This window comes from Gossypium arboreum, chromosome 10, assembly GCF_025698485.1.
Source record: "Gossypium arboreum isolate Shixiya-1 chromosome 10, ASM2569848v2, whole genome shotgun sequence".
Lineage (NCBI taxonomy): Eukaryota > Viridiplantae > Streptophyta > Magnoliopsida > Malvales > Malvaceae > Gossypium > Gossypium arboreum.
The window spans coordinates 129,547,800-129,566,245 of NC_069079.1; the positions used below are offsets into that span (position 1 = coordinate 129,547,800).

Below are 18,446 nucleotides of genomic sequence, written 5' to 3' on the forward strand. Positions count from 1 at the left end.
TGCTTTAATAAATTTTATAATTTAATCTTTACAGTCACTTTAAATTATGTATCACAATTAATGACAAAAATAATTTCAAAACTAAAAATTAAGGTAGTCAATTCTATTCCAATAATGTCTATATTATCCAAAAGTTTCGTTCTAGTAGTAAATTGGAACAATAAACTCTGGGCTCTATTCAAATACAAATTCTAATCAATATCGACCATACCGATGTGTATCAATTGATTTCATTCGTACTAATCGGTACAAAAATAAATTTAATCCTTTTATTATTTATGTTGAATTTCTTGAGTTATATATTGTAATATGTAAGATATAAGATGATCTTATTGTTTAATTTATGTGAATTTTTTGTTTATTTTTTAAAATTGTTTAATGATAACTTGTAATTATATGTGAAGCTTATTAAAGAATATGTTATATACGTATTTTTAGTTAATATTTATTTAATTTCATTATATAATATTTGTACATATTTTTACTTACATATATAAATATTTTTAAAAAATAGTAATAAATCCAAAACGATGCACCGAAACACCTCTTTATTTTGCTAAAAGTTCGCATTTCGATAAGTAGAACAATTAAAAATGATTGGATTATAGTAAAAAAACGTAAAACATACAGGGACCTTTTATAAAATATTACCAAAACTAAAAGTATACGATTCGTCGATCTCATTTAATAAAAACCAGCCAACCACTAAGGTTAAAATCGTCATTTCACTGCTCTTTTTCTTTTCTCCACTTCCTAAAACTTAAGCAAATCCATACCCCCTTGTCAAGTCCTGTCCACTCTCAAAATTCTTTCAAAAAATATTCCAGCTATCCTACGCACCGAAGTTATCCGGTGCACGTTAGCATCACCACCAACCAAAAGCAACGACCAGCGCCACCACCACTACCGTCATGGCTACTCACTCTCGACCTCCGCCACCGAGACCACTTGACCTCGACTTGACGATCGTGTCAGCCAAGCATCTAAAGAACGTCAACTGGCAAAACGGCGATCTAAAACCCTATGCAGTCTTCTGGGTTGATCCAGACCGACGTTTATCAACCCGGTCGGACGATTCTGGCTCAACTCGACCGGTCTGGAATGAGCGTTTCACCCTTCCCCTTGTTGTTCCTCCACACGAAATCGTTTTGACCCTCGAGATCTTTCATTCCAAACCCTCTGAAACTCCGAAGCCTTTGGTGGCTACTCTCCGGGTTGAGCTCAAGGAATTACCCGACCCGGATGATGGTTCGAAGATCCGAACCTTTTCTTTGCTTCGACCCTCGGGTCGTCCCCAAGGTAAGATCCGGTTGAAACTTGGGATCCGGGAACGTCCTCTTCCTCCACCTCATGATTACCATTTTTCGCCTCCTAGCTATTATTACACAAATGCCCCTCCTCCCCCAAGATATTCTGCTCCGCCTTACGTTTCTCTTCCCCCGCCGCCTCCTCCACCGTCATCCTCTCCTCCTCCGCCAAATCCGCCTTACTCCTCTATCCCCGAGGGTTACCCTCCCTACTATTCCGGCCATTACTATTCGTCTCCGCTACCGCCCATGCCTCCACGTCCTTTCTTCGAACGAGCTTCCAGCTATGGAACCCCATCGGCGCCAGTAGATTACTCGCCGTACGATCAGAAGCCTCGGGGAGGTTCTAAAATTGGGGTAGGAACTGGATTAGCTGTTGGAGCGGTTGCAGGGGCTTTAGGTGGAATGGCGTTAGAAGAAGGATTGAAATACGAAGAAGAAAAGATTGGTGAAAGGGTTGAGCATGAAGTGACTTCAAAGGAAAGGGATGATTATGGTGATTATCATCGCCCAGAATATTGATGGGTTTTTTAAGGCAATGATGATGGTGATGAAGGTTATGATGATCATGGCTTATATTTATAGATATTTGTGTATATAATTTGTGATCTGATAACGTGTCTGTGCTTTTAAGTTTGGGATTAAAATGACCAAATAAAATGTGAGCTGAGAACAAGTTGTTGATGTTTATTATGTGCTAATTTCTTCTGCTTCAAGAATAAATCTAAGTTTTAACATTTTCTGTTCGTTTTATGTTTAATCTTTTAGTTTTTGTTAGTTAATTATTGAATGGTTTCTTTCTGGCTTTATTGAATATGATCATTGGCGATTGAACTTGGAAATTAGGATTGACACTGTGTGATTCACACTGCTTGCTTCATCGTGCTTTGCTTATGTTGAACTAGATGCATTTATAAGATTATGATAGAATGTGATCTTTATGCGATTATATGTTTGTTATCAAGTTGAAGGCAGCTGGAGGATGTGGTGGGTACCAAAATTCAGATATTAAGATTCATGATTAATTCTATACAGTTACAATAATGGTTTTGTATCGATATTGATTGGTTTTAATTCATAGGATCAGTGGTGGACTTCATTCAGCCTAATTGTTTTAGTTTGCAGCATTGGTGCTCATGCGATAGGCAGTAAGTAGAGATCTAATTATTTCGTATCTAATACTCACTACATTTTACTTTAATGATATCTTCATCCATTGATTTCTGTTTCATATTTCTTTTAAAAGTTAGGAATATGTTATTAATTCGGATCACCTGATATCTGATTTTTATTCCATCTAACTGTTCCCTATATCTATATGTTAATTTGAAAGTCTGCTTATGTGTGAGATTGCTTTTTGTTGTAGTCTGTGATTTTCTCATGTGTGAGATTGGTTTGTGTTATAATCTGTGCTTTTATCTTGATCTAGGTGGTTGTTTTTTGTTGTGCTTTATCTCTTAGAATTATATGACTGTGACCTGTAGAGTTTGTAAAACAGAGTCAAGAGGGAATGACAGATATTTGGGAAGTATGCTTTGAGAGCTTTAGCTATACAAAAAAAGACTTTTATCTGCATATGTTGAACTGGATGCAACGCATTTAGTAGATCAGTGTTGTCAAGGTGTGCACCTAGGCACTCTGGTGCCTTGTGCCTGAGCATTAGATAATAGAAGTGTGTTAGACCCTTTCAGGTGAGGCTCATTTAATCAGATGCATGTGCAGTGTGCCTAGGCGCACTTTTTTGTAAGACTATAGGCATTAAGAAAAAACCGCCTCATTGAAGTTCTCTTTACTTTCTTCTATTTTTCACTTTTTTCATTTGATATACCTTTGCTAGTAAGAAAGGCACGGTATTAAACTCTGTACTTCTCAATCATGAGTGTTCAGCAGCAGACATGGATCATAAGAAATCATGTATATTGACCAATAAATAAAATGCATATGTTGTAGATAAAGACCACACTGTAGAGTTTATTATATATCTTAAGCTATATATATACATATATGTTTGTGTGTGCAGACACCAAAAATGCACATATGTATATTGCACATATGTATATTGCGCTTTACTTCACTCAGGCTAGTCTTTTTGCGCCTTGCACCCGAGGCAATATAAGGGTTCTAACGTTTACAGTGCACCTTGCACCGTTGACAACACCGTATAAGACTATGGTAGAATGAGTTTTGCTTGTGATTTGTGTATGACTATGGTATTTTAAAATCATGTTGATGGCAAATGTTGGGAATTTAGTAGGGAATTGAGCTGAATTACATACTACAATACTGCCTATAACATCTTATTAAGGTAATTTAATCATGTTTTTTATGGAAAAGGAGAGGTATAGTTAGGGAGTAATAGGTCAAGGACCAGGCTATATTCATAAATTTATGTTAAATGGGTGTTTTAAAGTTGGACACGTATTTGCTACTACGATCTTGTGAGTGTTGAATATGTGGATCCGACACTCACAGTTGGACACTGAGGTAATATGAACCAGAAACGAGTTCTTTCATTGGCTTGTTACATCTTTCACCTAGATTGTTCTTCTCCGCACCGGTTCGTGTTGTTTCCCAGGTATGTTTTTAACTGTTTAGCTCTCACATTGTCACAAGTTGTTGTCTTAGGCTTTGCAATTTGTCTGGGGTGTTTGACCTTACATTGAACTTTAGAACAAAAGAGAACTATCTTTTTAGTTAATTATGTTAGCTTGTAAGTTGATTTGAAGGCAATTTAAGTGTAAGTTGTTTGAGGTTAGTCGCTGGAATGGTGGGAGGGTGCTCCTGACCTCCTCTTTGTCCTCCATGTTTCATGGTGGTTTGACATCAATGCCTCTTCAGGATCTTGCCGGTTTTGTTTCTCGACTGCCCTTGGTAAAAAGGGTGTAATCTTCTTGTTCCCTTAGGCTAGTCCTAAGTTCTTTTCTACCAAAAAAAAAAAAAAAAATTAATCATTCAAATTTGAAGATTTGTATAAAATATTTTCATACAAATTTCACTTTAAATTAAATTTAACTCCCAATTTTCACTTAAATCCTTAAATTTTAATTTTTTCACAATTTAATCTTTATTACTTAAAATTTACAATTTATTTTACAATTTAATCTTTTTCACTTCTAATTTAAAAATCTATCAGTTTAATACTTAATACTAAAATTATTCAACATTAGCAATCTTTTAAAACTTAATCAATGCTAAAATTTCAACATGGGTCGGGTAATACTTAACATTGGGATTTTAAAAACATGAAAATTACAAAAAAAAAAAGAGGACTAAATTGACTAACCAATTAAATTTTGAAAATTTTGGAGCCCTAGCTTGCCTCTCCTTCTTTTCTCTTTTCTTTCTTTTTAATTTGCTTGGTAATTGATTTATTATTATATAATATATATTTTTAATACTTAAGATAACTTTAATTATTATAATATATATAATAGATTTACAGATTTCCTAATGCCGTATTACTAAAAAAGCAAAGGTATAATTCCTTTTTAGTCCCTTTAATTATTCTTTAATCTATAATTTAACTTTCATCCTATATGCAATTTAATCCTTATACCTAATTACTCTTAATTCGAGCAAATTCACTTAACCGAAACTTAATTAACTATACAACTAGTTTCGTAAATATTTTTAATAAATATTTACAAGTTCGATTTACGGGAACTGAGTTTCGAGAATACAATTTTTGACATCCTCAACTATCGGGTCGTTACACGTTTTCTATATAACCTGAGTCTTCTCAAGATCCAAAAGAAATCCAAAAGAAAAGGTCTTTGGCTTGAAAAAAAAAAACTTCCCAAAATTTAAGTCATGGCAACTTAGATAGAAAATTCATGAAAGGTAAGAAAAGTTTTCAAATTATCAATTAAGAATTAAATTTCTCTCATAATTGATAAAATATATTATTTATCGATAAAAATCGTTTTAACACATTGATCAATTAGTTATGTTCAATTAAGTTGATTTTAGCCACTTCTCCAATCAAATCTTGACGTAAAATGTTTTACTTAACTTTACTAATATTAAAAATTTTAATTGAGAATTAATATTTTAATAATTTATGTTCGATAACCCGAATGAAAATTACACTATAAATGTTTTTCTAAAAAAGTGAAAAATGATAAACATGTATGATAATAACCCACATGTTTCTCTTGTTATCTCAACCTTTTTGTAATTTCTTTTGTGATTGAAGATTTTAAATAAAGTTTTGTCATTAATTAATATAAATAAAGAATACTATAACATGGTTTTTTTCTTAAAATTACAAGAATCTTTTATGATAAAAGAGTTTTTTTTCATCCACACTAAAATTTTAACCTGAATATTTGAATTAACTAATGACAACATAAAAATAAATAGATCATGTTAAAGAAGGACTAAATCTAAAATTTGAGAATAGTAGAGGGACCAGAAACAAAATTTGACTGTTTCCGAATTGGCTAATTTCATGGGTGGTGCAGTTTGTTAGTGGTCCACACACACAATGATTATTAGTTAATTACTCCGCCACCATCAAAACACTCTCACTTTTATCGGTAAAAGATAATAAAGAGAACTGATTGCCTGATGTGGTGTGACAAGTGAAGTGAGTGAGTAACAACTGTGATGACTAAAAGATAATTGGCTAAGCTCAAGTCGTCGCCTGTGCTTTTGCCTAAGATAAAAGCCTTCAATCTCGTTCCCATTAATAAAAGGATACCAAAGATGATAGATGTTTTACACTTTTTCTTCCACAATAATACCACAACCCAAGCAAAATTCACTTGCTATATTTGTTCTGTCTTTTGCTTCAAGATACTCTTTCATGTCTTCTTCTTCTTCATCTTCTACTCTAATGAAGTATCATGTTTTCTTGAGCTTCAGAGGTGAAGACACGCGCCTTAATTTCACCAGTCATCTACTTCAGGCTTTGAAAAGTAAGGGAATTGATGTTTTCTTCGATGAAGAAAAACTGGAAAAAGGGGTGCTGCTTTCACAAGCACTTTCTCGAGCAATTGCAGTCTCAAATATCTCAATCATCGTTTTGTCTGCAGACTATGCCTCTTCGAAATCATGCTTGGTTGAACTCTCTGACATCATGATCCGCAAGCGCTCTCATGGACATACTGTTATTCCCATCTTTTATCATGTTGATCCTTCCAACGTGCGAAATATTGGTGGGAGTTTTAAGACATCCTTCGAGGAGCATGAATCAAAGCAACCAACTGATACAGTACAACGATGGAAATCTGCTTTTGCAGAGGTCGGTAAATTAAAAGGGTGGCATATAGAAGGAGGCAAATTTGACAGGTAACAATAATTTTCTTATATTGTTATGTTCAACTTATCTTTGTTTTAGATTTCATATTTACTTATTTACATTTTTTATTGTTTTCTAGACCTGAAACCGAGTACATTAAAGATGTTGTTGAATATATTATAAAAAAGTTGACGAATATTGAGTTTGAAAGTGCTTCTGAAGAATTGGTTGGAATAGATGATCAGAAAAAGATAATTCTGGGTCTGATTGAGCAAGAAGGTTGTCGGGTATTAGGACTTTGGGGAATGGGTGGTCAAGGCAAAACAACCCTTGCTGAGGTTGTATATAAAAAAATCTCTTCAGAGTTTGAAAGTCATTGCTTTCTTCAAAATGTTAGAGAGGAAATAGGAAATCAAGGGAAGAAATCTTTACGAAATGAACTTCTTTCGAAATTATTGAACTCAAAAGTTGATATAGACACCCCCTCTATAGGATCCACTTTAACTCAAGAGAGACTCAACAAGAAGAAAGTACTCGTTGTCCTTGATGATGTTGATGATCACTTAGACCAAATAGATTATATGGGGGTTAAATATTTTGGTTTTGGAAGTAAAACCATTATAACATCTAGAGATAGACAAGTGCTTGAGAGTGGAGGAGCTGACAAAATACATGAGATGAAAGGGTTAAATGAGAACGATTCTCTTCAACTTTTTTCTACCTTTGCGTTTAAGCAGTTGAATCCCGCGGTTGGTTTTCAAGATCTATCGCGTAGGTTTGTAAAGTACACCCAAGGCAATCCACTTGCTCTTAAAGTTTTGGGTTCTGATTTAAATAAAAGAAGTATAGATTATTGGGAAAGTAAGGTTGAGAAGCTAAAGGACTGTCCCCCAGAGAAAAAAATTTCAGAGGCTTTGAAAAGTAGTTATGATGGGCTAGATATAGTAGAGCAGAATATATTTCTTGACATTGCATGCTTCTTTAAAGGGGAACCCATAGAAACAACAAAACATATTCTAAGTGGTTGTTATAAGGGTGTAGAGTGTGGAATCAACAAATTGGTTGACAAATGCCTGATCAAGAGGACAAAACATATTCTAAGTGGTTGTTATCAAGGTTTAGAGTGTGAAGTAAACAAATTGGTTGACAAATGCCAGATCAATGTCTCATCTTCTCATAATTTCTCTCTCGGTTATCTTACAATGTGCGATTTCGGATATTCATATATAATTTATATGCATGATACGCTTGAAGAGATGGGAAAGGACATTGCTTGTCAAGAATCTAAAACCCTTGGTAAGTGCAGTAGACTATGGAATGTTAAACACGTGGAAGAAGTGCTCAAATATAAAAAAGTAAGCACTAATTGTATTTATATTCTTTTAATTTTTTTAATATACTTTAATGAGATGTTGAATGGTACTACAATCCTTTCTCTGTATGAGAAAGGATTATATGAAACAGTGACGCCACGTCATCTGTATTTATTTCTAATAGTTTTATACCACATCAGTACTCTTATACTGAATTTCAAGATTTTATCCTGAAAAAAATCAAATCTAAATTAAAATACTGAAATTCAAGATAAGAATACTGATGTGACATAAAACTATTAGAAAATGATACAGATGATGTGGCGTCACTGTTTCATACAATCCTTTCCCATATATTTGATATCATATCAAGTATTATCCCTTTTAATTAGTATTTAGAAAATAAAATAATTATCGTCATTGTAGAATCTGCTCAAGGTTTATGACATAGTTAAATACTTAATGCATTGATTTGAAAAAAATAAAAACAAAAGAAAAGAAAAACACTTTTTGTATGTAAAAATTCCTAAAAGTGCTCAATTAGTCTACATCTATCCTAATATGATTATTTTTTTTATGAGTTATTTAATGGAATGTTCATAAATTTTTCCATGCTAATATTTGATAAACTGGTTTTTGCTATTAGGGAACTGATCGAATTCAAGGAATAAAGTCAGACATGATACGTATGGATAACTTATTATTCCAACCTTCTGTTTTTAAAAACATGACTAATCTTAGATATATTTTCTTCTATTCATCGTCAAAATATTTGTTGCGGGAAGAGAGTGAGGATTATAAGAAGCTATTTACATACCAAGATGATATTGTATTTTTTCCGGATGAGCTAAGGTATCTTCGATGGGATTATTACCCCTTCAAATCTTTATCATCAAGTTTTAATCCAAAGAACCTTATTGCATTGATATTACCACATGGAAACATGGAACACTTGTGGAACAAAGATCAGGTATATATTCTTTTATACTTTCTTCATTTAAGAATTTTTTAAGAAAAAATTTATAATTAATATAACATTTAACCATATGATAACATATTTTATTAAATTTTTTAAAAATATATAAAAGATTTTATTCTATTTTTTAAAAGAAGCAATTTGATGAATTGATGGAGGGTGAATTAATAGACCAAATACATCAAATTTAAAATTTTATTTTGATAGAGTCTAAGTCAATGATGCTCTAACTACTTTATGTTCTCATCATGTGCAGGATCTTGTTCATTTACGCAAAATTAACCTTTTTAGTTGCAAAAAATTAAAGAAGATCCCTAATTTATTAAAAGCCGTCAACCTTGAAAGACTTGATTGTGAAAATTGCGAAAGTTTGGTTGAACTTCCTTGCCTTGACCATTTGACATCACTTAAAACGCTTCACCTTAAGGGATGTCGTAGTCTCAAGAAGTTTCCCGAGATCTTAAATAACTTTTACAGGTTAGATTTATCAGAAACTGGAATAGAAGAAGTACCTGATTTCATTGAGCATCTCCACAGACTTGGAAAGTTGATCTTGAGAAACTCAAGGGTAAAAGATGTATCAAGCAATATTTCAAAGTTGGAATCGCTTTCTTCTCTACATCTTAGTGGTTGTCCAATCGTCAAATTTCCAGCTGTTGATGTGCCCTCACCAAGCTTGAGGTTTAAAAGCCTTAAGTATATGCATATGGATCGTTGCAAGAGCCTCAAATTACTCTCAGAGCTTCCACCATATCTGCACGACTTGAATGTACATGACTGCACATCATTAGAAAAAGTTTCCTTTGCAGATAAAAATTTATATCAGTTTGTTTCATTAGGTGATGATAATGATGATAATGTGTTTTTGATGCTATTCTGTAATTGTTTCAACTTGAATCAAGAGTCAACTAATAACATTGAGGCAAATGCCATGCTCAAAATTGGATCCCTAGCTAAGGAATGGGCATCGAGATATGATTGGAAATACCAGCATGATAACTTTCCAAGTTTGATTTGTTGTTTCCCAGGAAACAAAATTTCAGCAAATAAGTTCGAGTGTCAGAGCATGAATTCTTCCTTAAGTTTGAAGATAGCCCCAAATGGGGGTAGTGGGAGTAGAGTTTTGGTTTTTGCTATTTGCCTTGTGGCTGACCTCACTCACTGCCTTGAATTTCAATTACTTGAATGTATTTGTGAGTACCAATTTACAGCCGCTGGTGGTGGCAACGGTGGTGGTGGTTATGAAAAGCTAAGAAGTAAAATATCTTTTTTAGAGCTTCTTGAGCCAGAGAAGTGCATGGGTGATCACGTGTTTATTCTATCTAGCATCGACATGGTTAAAGAAGACCAGAATTATGAGGAGGCATCATTTGAATTCTACATCAGAAATTGGGATGAAGAAGAAGATGATGGAGAAGAAGACTATATCAAGGTGAAGAGATGTGGTGTTCATGTATTTTACGTGGATGCTACTGAAGTTGCTGGGAACAAAAGAAGCTTTAGCCATGATGGTGAAGAAGGGGATGGAGGGGATGGAGGATTTAGGATGGGTTTGGATTGGCGGTGCGTTTATGTGGATTATATGGATTGTACTGAAAAGAGAGTTGCTGGGAACAAAAGAAGCATTACCTGCGTGAGACGAAAAATAAGTTAAACTTACCGTACCGCACCCGATCGCCCATCCAAACCTACCCAGATTGAAATAGTTTGTATTTCTTTCCATCCTTGGCTCTGCTTTTGAGGAATTTCAACATCTGAATAATGTCATCCAAATGCATAGGTAGGGGTTTCATTTTAATCTCATTTTTTTCATATTATCATACATTTTTCAGTTTTTTCATTTCTTTTTCATATTGTCATACTTTTGTTTTCCACAATTGTTAATAGTAAATTTTCAACTTATAAATTAGTGACGCAAAATGAAGTGCTCTAATTAATTAAAACCAACCAGGATGAATCTAAACTTGCTCTGCTTTATAAATTACTTGTCTTCTACAAGGTGCTTTACCATACTGGAACATTGTAGTTCCTCATTGTAAATGTTAAAAGCATAACTTATGAAACATATAATTGGAAATTTGTTCAACAGATGTGATTGTTGCTTATTATTATTTTTCTCATCTTCATTCCCCTGTTGTCTGTGTTCTTTTGTAGATATAGCGTAGATTGTCCAAGAAGGAAATTCTCCATATGTATTAATTAATTTGGAGGAAAATTGAACGGTAACTGGAGATTTCAATACAGTAGCAAAATGATTCTGCTTTGGAGTTGATAAAATATCCATAGGGGTTTTGGTGGGTACCAAAATTCAGATATTAAAATTCATACTTAATTCTTATAGACAGTTGACTTGTTATTGATTGGTTTTTTATTTTTTTTTTAATTCATAGGACCAATAGTGGACTCGGTTCAGCTTCATTGTTTAGTTCTACCATTGGTGTCATCTGGTATCTCAATACTTGCTGCATTTTCCTTCAATCATATCTTGATTCATTAGAAAGATTGGTTATTTGTGAGATTGTTTTTTCTTATATCCTTTGCTTCTGTGTTGATGTAAGATTAGGGAATGACAAATCTTTGAGAATGCCACTCCTGAATTGGAGCTTTATCCATACAAGGAGGAACACCTGAGCTGTAAGACCTTCAATTCTTTTTACTGAATGCTTGCTTTATACAAGTGTTTGAACTGATATTTGGTGATAATGCAAGTTGTCAATAGATTTGTCAACACAAAGTCAAAGTAATCTTTTGAGCCCCTTTTTGGGTTCTGGCAATTCAGTCTTGGTGGAGAAGTAAGTTACCTTTAACTTTGACTTATTATCATGATTTTAGGTTCATATAATGATTTTCAGCGTCCTCACCATTTTTCCCATATTTATCAATGGGATTATATAAATCCAGAATTTGCAACAGATCTCAAAACTTGTGGGATAAACACATGGAGCTGGAGGCAACCTTTGACAGTTTTCATTCTCAAGCTAGATTGGGTTAGTTTCATGGTAGAGCTATTGGAGTTGATATTTTCTTATCTTGGATTTTGATTATCATATCAGTTTGGGGTGAAATTTCTTTGTATGTTACTGCTCTTATGTTGTTGAGCATTGTAGTGAGGAGAGATTAAGATTCATACTTGAATTCTTTTTGACAGTTGACTTGTTATTGGCTGGTTTTGATTCATAGGATCAGTGGTGGACATCATTCAGCTTAATTGTTTAGGTTCCACCATTGGTGCTCATGCCATAGGCAGCAAGTAGAGATTTAATCATATTGCATCTCAATACTATCTGCATTTTAGTTCAATGATTTGTTCACCCATTGATTTATGTTTAATATTTCCTTTGAAAATTGGTAAATATATATATATAATATTTCAGTTCATGATTTCTAATTTATATTCATGTTAGCTAAGGTAAACCTACCAACTATTCCCTAAATATAATCAACATATGTTTGAGATTGGTTAATCTTATAACCTATGTTTTATATTGATCTAGGAGTAGGTATTTTCTATTTTTTATGACTGTGATCCGTAGATTTCATAAAACTTGCATGACAGTCAAGCCAGACACAGATTCAATACTCTACTGGAATTGAAGTCGCAGATTATGGGTGGTTTTTTGATATCTTCTTTCTCACCAACAAATGAAGTTCCCACAAAATCCACATTTATAGATGTGCCCTTTTACCTAGAGATTAATGTGAAGGGAATAAAGATGGCAATGATTGATGTAAGGAAAGCAGATGAGGGAATAAATAACAGATGTTTGTAACAAGTAAGCTTTTAAGATCTTCAATTTCTTCTACTGAATGATTTCTTTATATTGTGGTTGGACTTAGATATTGAAGCAGTACTGCAACTTGCCAACAGAGTTGCCTTGTTTATCCCATTGAGAGGAAGCATATGCTCTTGGGTAAATTACTATTGACTCATTCTGATTATTAGTATCCTCATGGCATTCTTTTCCCCTGATTTATCAATGGATCATATAAATGCATGCAGAATTTGGCAGAGTTGCTCTCATCTCAAAACTCGTTGAATGAACACACCGAGCCTGGATGTTATTTTCAATGCGAACCCTATCACAGTTTTCATTCTAAAGCTAGATTGATGTTTTACCCCATAGAGGAACCCAACATAAACACCTGGAAAATAAAATCCAAATGATTTTGGTTTAGTTGGAACTTCAAAATGAAGAGTTGGCTTTATGGTACAGGTACTTGACTTGATTGTTACATCAGTTTGGGCTAAAACTTGAATCAATTTTCCCTTTTTGTATTTAAAATTCCAGAGTTTCTCTGTTTGGAATTGGTTCGTACATTGGTTTTGATGAGATGATATCCAACAAGTTCAAGATTCGAAGCTTAGTAATTAAAATAATTTTCCGTAATCCTAAACACAAAGTATACAACTCTGATTATTTTTATATTGCAGTAAATACAAAAATTCAGGTCCATTAGCATTACAAATTAGCTAGTGATAGATGTTGCAAGCTTGCATCCACAAGTTTTAAATAAATTAATCTTTTATTATAGAAAACCAAACTGGATGATAGGTGTTTAATGTATCTTATTTATCACCCACAAAACAAAAAAATTGTGCGTCGCATATCAAGCGGTGAATTTTAATGCTTTGGTGCTTTATGAAGTTACCGCTATAAGACTGTAATCTGCAGATTTTCCATGAAAATTCAGCCAAGAGGATGACTGACAGCTTTGTAGCATAGTATTGATTTGCTTTTTTGCAATCAATGAATGAAGGTAAGGAAAAAAACACATGAAAATCAGTATCATGTGAACTTAATGGTGGGGCGTCGGGGACCAAATAGTACACTAATCAATGGAACAATTATCTCACAGACTAGGCAAGAAAAACAGTCCCTTTAAATTGGATATTCATCTAAGGATAACAGCTCGTATTACTAACAATATATGCAAGTATCAAGCTTGAAGTTTGATCCAAAATATAAGAGAATTTGAATAAAAAAATAAATTTAGACAAAATTGAAGGCTTTATTTATTTATTTATTTAAGCTAGCCTTGATTTAGACCAAAGGTTGTTTAATATTTTGATTGGGTTTAGACTAAAAGTACTACTGCCAATATGTAAATTGAGAGTAGATTTATTCAAGTGGCTGAACTATTCGTTTAAATTTGAAGGTTAATCTAAAATATAAGAGAATTTAGGTAAAAAAATATGAGGTTCAAAACATAGGTTTAGGAAAAAAAATTAGGACTTTTTTTCTTATCCGAGCCTTGGATTAGGACGAATTAGCTATGTTTCAGCCTAAAAGGAACACTTTCAATCTCATCCCCATTTAATAAAGTCACTTTTTCTTCTTACCATTTAAAAAGTAGAAGCAAAAGCAAAGCTCCCACGGTTTATTTGTGCTCTTTTCCTCAATCTCACAATCCATACACTTCCATGGCATCTTCTTCTCGTCAAATGATGCATCAAGTTTTCTTAAGCACCAAGGGCCTGGTATGACAGAATTGATGCATAATGACACATAATGACTATGTCTTAGGTATAATGTAGAATCTACTCGAGGTTTATGACTTAGTTAAATACTTAATGCATTGATTTGAAAAAATAAAAACAAAAGAAAAGAAAACACTTTTTGTATGTAAAAATTCCTAAAAGTGCTCAATTAGTCTATGCCTATCCTAATATAATTATTTTTTTTTACGAGTTATTTAATGGAATGTCTATAAATTTTTCCGTGCTAATATTTGATAAAGTAGTTTTTGTTATCAGGGAACTCATTGAATTCAAGGAATAAAGTTAGACATGTCACGTATGGATAACCTATTATTCTAACCTTTTGTTTTTGAAAACATGATTAATCTTAGATATATTTTCTTTTATTCTCCTTGGAAATTGTTGTGGAAAGAGCATGAGTATTATATGAAGCTACTTACATACCAAATAGATATCGTATATCTTCTGGATGAACTAAGGTATCTTCGATGGGATTATTACCCCTTCAAATCTTTATCACCAAATTTTAATCCAAAGAACCTTGTTGTATCGAGATTAGCACATGGAAACATGGAACAACTTTGGAACGAAGGTCATCAGGTATATATGCTTTTATACTTTCTTCATCCAAGAATTTTTTTTAAGAAAAATAATTTATAATTGATGTAACATTTAATCATATGATAACATATTTTCATTAATTTTTCTAAAATATATATAAAAGATTTTATTCTATTTTTTAAAAGAAGCAAGTTGATGTATCGATGGTGGGTGAATTAATACACCCAATACATCAAATATAAATTTTTATTTTGAAAGAGTCTAAGTAAATGATGCTCTAACTACTTTATGTTTTCATCATGTGCAGGATCTTGTTCATTTACGCAAAATTAAGCTTTTTAGTTGCAAAAATTTAAAGAAGATCCCTAATTTATTAGAAGCCGTCAACCTTGAAAGACTTGACTGTGAAAATTGCGAAAGTTTGGTCGAACTTCCTTGCCTCGACCATTTGACATCACTTAAAACCCTTCACCTTAAGGGATGTCGTAGTCTCAAGAAGTTTTCGGAGATCCCAAATAACTTTTATGAGTTAAATTTATCATAAACCGGAATAAAAGAAGTACCTGATTTCATTTGAGCAGCTCAACAGACTTCAACGGTTGACCTTGATAAAGTCAATGGTAAAATATGTATCAAGCAATATTTCAAAGTTGAAATCCCTTTCTTCTCTACATCTAAGTTGTTGTCCAATCGTTAAATTTCCAACTGTTGATGTGCCATTACCAAGCTTGAGGTTTAAAAGCCTTAAGTGTATGCATATGGATTGTTGCAAGAGCCTCAAATTACTCTCAGAGCTTCCACCATATCTGCTCGACTTAAATGTACATGACTGCATATCATTAGAAAAAGTTTCCTTTGCAGATCAAAATTTATATCAGTTTGATTCGTTAGGTGATGAAGGTGATGGTGTGTTTTGCATGCTATTCTATAATTGCTTCAACTTGAATCAAGCGTCAACTAATAACATTGAGGTAAATGCCATGCTCAAAATTGGATCCCTAGCTAAGGAATGGGCAGCGACATATTGTAGGAAATACCTGGGTGATATTCTTCCAAGTTTGATTTGTTGTTTACCAGGGAACAAAATTTCAACAAATAAGTTCAAGTATCAGAGCATGAATTCTTCCTTAAGTTTAAAGATAGCCCCAAATGGGGGTAGTGGGAGCAGATTTTTGGTTTTTGTTATCTGCCTTGTGGCTGATCTCGCTCACTGCCCTCGCTTGAGAAGTCTTATATGTGTTTGTTGTTGAAAAGTCAACAAAGGTAGGAAGCAGCTTGTTAAAAAGGTGAAGCAAGTTGCACCGAATGTTAAAAAGTTGAATGGGATAATTGCAATTTTGGTCCCTAATTTTTTAGGTCATTTGCAAGTTAGTCCCTGAACTTCAACTATAAATAGACCTTCTCATTTTTCATTTCAACTATCCCAACCAATCTTTCTCTCTTAGTTTTCTCTCTTCTTCCATTTGAGAATTCTTAATGAATTCTATTTGTTTGTAATATTTTGGAGATAGTAAAGTTATCATCTGGTGTTAGTGCCCGAGGACGTAGGTATAATTTATCGAACCTCGTTAAAAATCTTGTGTTCTTTCTTGTCCTATTTTTCTTTCAATATTTGAGGGTATAATAATAGTATTTAATTATGCTATTAAATTACGATAGAAGGAATATTCTGACTAAGGAAAGACTTGGTATTTAAGAGATCCTTGTGATCCACCTCTCTTCCCTGGAAATTGAACTTTGTGTGATTTTTTAGTACAATAATTTACACGCTTCCGACCCTATTGGAACAACAAGTGGTATCAAGAGCCGAAGGTTAATCGTAGTATGCTCTGTGGTTGCAGTTTAAACTAATCTTCCACATCAGAAAAGATTTCCTTAGGTATATTGAAAGATTATGGAGAAAACGGTCGGTGTAGGAGCTTCAACATCGTCCATGTGGACAAGACCGACAGTTGCAAATACAAGATTGGCCGTGGAGATCTTTGATGGCACGAGCCATTTTGGTATGTGGCAAAGTGAGGTTCTAGATGCCCTTTTTCAACAGGGTCTAGACATTGCCATTGATGAAGAGAAACCAGATGATGTACAGGAGAAAGATTGGAAGGCGATCAATCGGTTAGCATGTGGCACAATTCGATCATGCCTTTCTCGAGAGCAGAGGTATGCTTTTTCAAAGGAAACTTCTGCAAATAAGTTGTGGGTGGCACTTGAAGAAAATTTTTTGAAGAAAAACAGTCAAAATAAGCTCCACTTGAAGAAAAGACTGTTTCGTTTCACTTACTTCCCAAGTACCACAATGAATGATCATATCACCAAATTTAATCAGATAGTCACTGATTTGCTGAATATGGATGAGACATTCAAAGATGAAGATTTGGCTTTGATGCTGTTGGGGTCACTTCCTGAGGAGTTTGAGTTCCTAGAAACTACTCTACTTCATGGCAGGAGTGATATATCTCTGAGCGAAGTCTGTGCGGCCTTATACAGTTATGAACAGAGAAAGAAGGGCAAACAAAAAAATTTAATTAGAGATACAGAAGCTTTAGTAGTCCGAGGTCGTTCATACATTCGGAAGAAAATTCAGAAAGGGAGATCAAAGTCAAAGTCCAGACTCGGGAAAGATGAATGTGCCTTTTGTCATGAGAAAGGCCACTGGAAGAAAAATTGTCCAAAGCTGAAGAATAAGGGAAAAGCTGCTGTAGATGCTTGTGTTGTAAAGCATGATACCAGTGACTCTGAACTATCACTGGTTGCATCATCATCGTCGTTCCATTCAGATGAGTGGATACTGGATTCGGGTTGTACCTATCTTATGTCCCCTAACCGGGAGTGGTTCTCTGATTTAGTAGAACTAAATGGAGGAGTTGTTTATATGGGCAATGACAATGCCTGTAAAACTGTTGGGATAGGTTCAATCCAATTAAAGAATCAAGATGGATCAACCAGAGTTCTGACTGATGTTCGGTACGTGCCCAGTTTGAAGAAAAATCTCATCTCATTGGGAGTCTTGGAATCCAATGGTTCAGTTGTTACTATGAGAGATGGGATTTTGAAAGTGACATCTGGCGCACTTGTGATATTGAAGGGCATCAGGAAAAATAACTTGTATTACTACCAAGCTAGTACAGTTATTGGAGCAGTCGCTGCAGCTTCCGGTAACAAAGAATTGGACTCAATGCAGTTGTGGCATATGAAGTTGGGACATGCCAGTGAAAAATCATTGCAAATTCTGGCAAAGCAAGGATTGCTGAAAGGTGCAAAGGCTTGCAAATTAAAATTTTGCGAGCATTGTGTTCTGGGAAAGCAAAGAGAGTGAAATTTGGCACTGCTATCCATAATACAAAAGGTATTTTGGAATATGTTCACTCAGATATGTGGGGGCCTTCCAAAACACCTTCGTTGGGAGGAAAACACTACTTTGTTACTTTTGTTGATGACTTTTCCAGAAGAGTTTGGGTGTATACCATGAGAACTAAGGATGAAGTGCTTGGAGTTTTTTTTAAATGGAGAATTATGATCGAAAACCAGACTGGCAAGAAAATCAAGCGGCTTAGGACGGACAATGGAG

The 18,446-nt window shown here is 34.0% G+C and overlaps 2 protein-coding genes across 9 annotated transcripts; both read left to right on the forward strand.

The window, feature by feature from the left end:
- The first annotated feature begins 709 nt into the window (after positions 1-709).
- On the forward strand, positions 710-2,044 carry LOC108483505 (protein SRC2 homolog). Its single transcript, XM_017786951.2, has one exon. It carries the CDS (start codon positions 912-914, stop codon positions 1,827-1,829), a length of 918 nt encoding a protein of 305 aa, XP_017642440.1. The 5' UTR covers positions 710-911; the 3' UTR covers positions 1,830-2,044.
- Positions 2,045-5,873: 3,829 nt separating this feature from the next.
- On the forward strand, positions 5,874-13,216 carry LOC108481258 (disease resistance protein RPV1-like). Of its 8 annotated transcripts, none has more exons than XM_053020495.1 (12): positions 5,874-6,599; positions 6,689-7,904; positions 8,509-8,832; positions 9,095-10,618; positions 10,993-11,132; positions 11,229-11,285; positions 11,397-11,472; positions 11,558-11,630; positions 11,740-11,825; positions 12,395-12,611; positions 12,707-12,749; positions 12,839-13,216. In XM_053020495.1, exons 1-4 carry the CDS (start codon positions 6,022-6,024, stop codon positions 10,490-10,492), a joined length of 3,516 nt encoding a protein of 1,171 aa, XP_052876455.1. In that variant the 5' UTR covers positions 5,874-6,021; the 3' UTR covers positions 10,493-10,618; positions 10,993-11,132; positions 11,229-11,285; positions 11,397-11,472; positions 11,558-11,630; positions 11,740-11,825; positions 12,395-12,611; positions 12,707-12,749; positions 12,839-13,216. The 8 variants fall into 8 exon arrangements, with proteins under 8 accessions (XP_052876455.1, XP_052876453.1, XP_052876456.1 ...); XM_053020493.1 differs by having other exon boundaries at positions 12,395-12,566; positions 12,676-12,749; XM_053020496.1 differs by having other exon boundaries at positions 5,874-6,226; positions 6,344-6,599; positions 12,395-12,749.
- The last annotated feature ends 5,230 nt before the right edge of the window (positions 13,217-18,446 follow it).

Bases quoted from the DNA above. Each gene is read 5' to 3' on its own strand.
- LOC108483505 (XM_017786951.2), top strand. From the start codon at position 912: ATGGCTACTCACTCTCGACCTCCGCCACCGAGACCACTTGACCTCGAC.
- LOC108481258 (XM_053020491.1), top strand. From the start codon at position 6,022: ATGTTTTACACTTTTTCTTCCACAATAATACCACAACCCAAGCAAAAT. The intron at 6,600-6,688 runs GTAACAATAATT...ATTGTTTTCTAG, and splicing joins GAAGGAGGCAAATTTGACAG to ACCTGAAACCGAGTACATTA. The intron at 7,905-8,508 runs GTAAGCACTAAT...TTTTGCTATTAG, and splicing joins AAGTGCTCAAATATAAAAAA to GGAACTGATCGAATTCAAGG.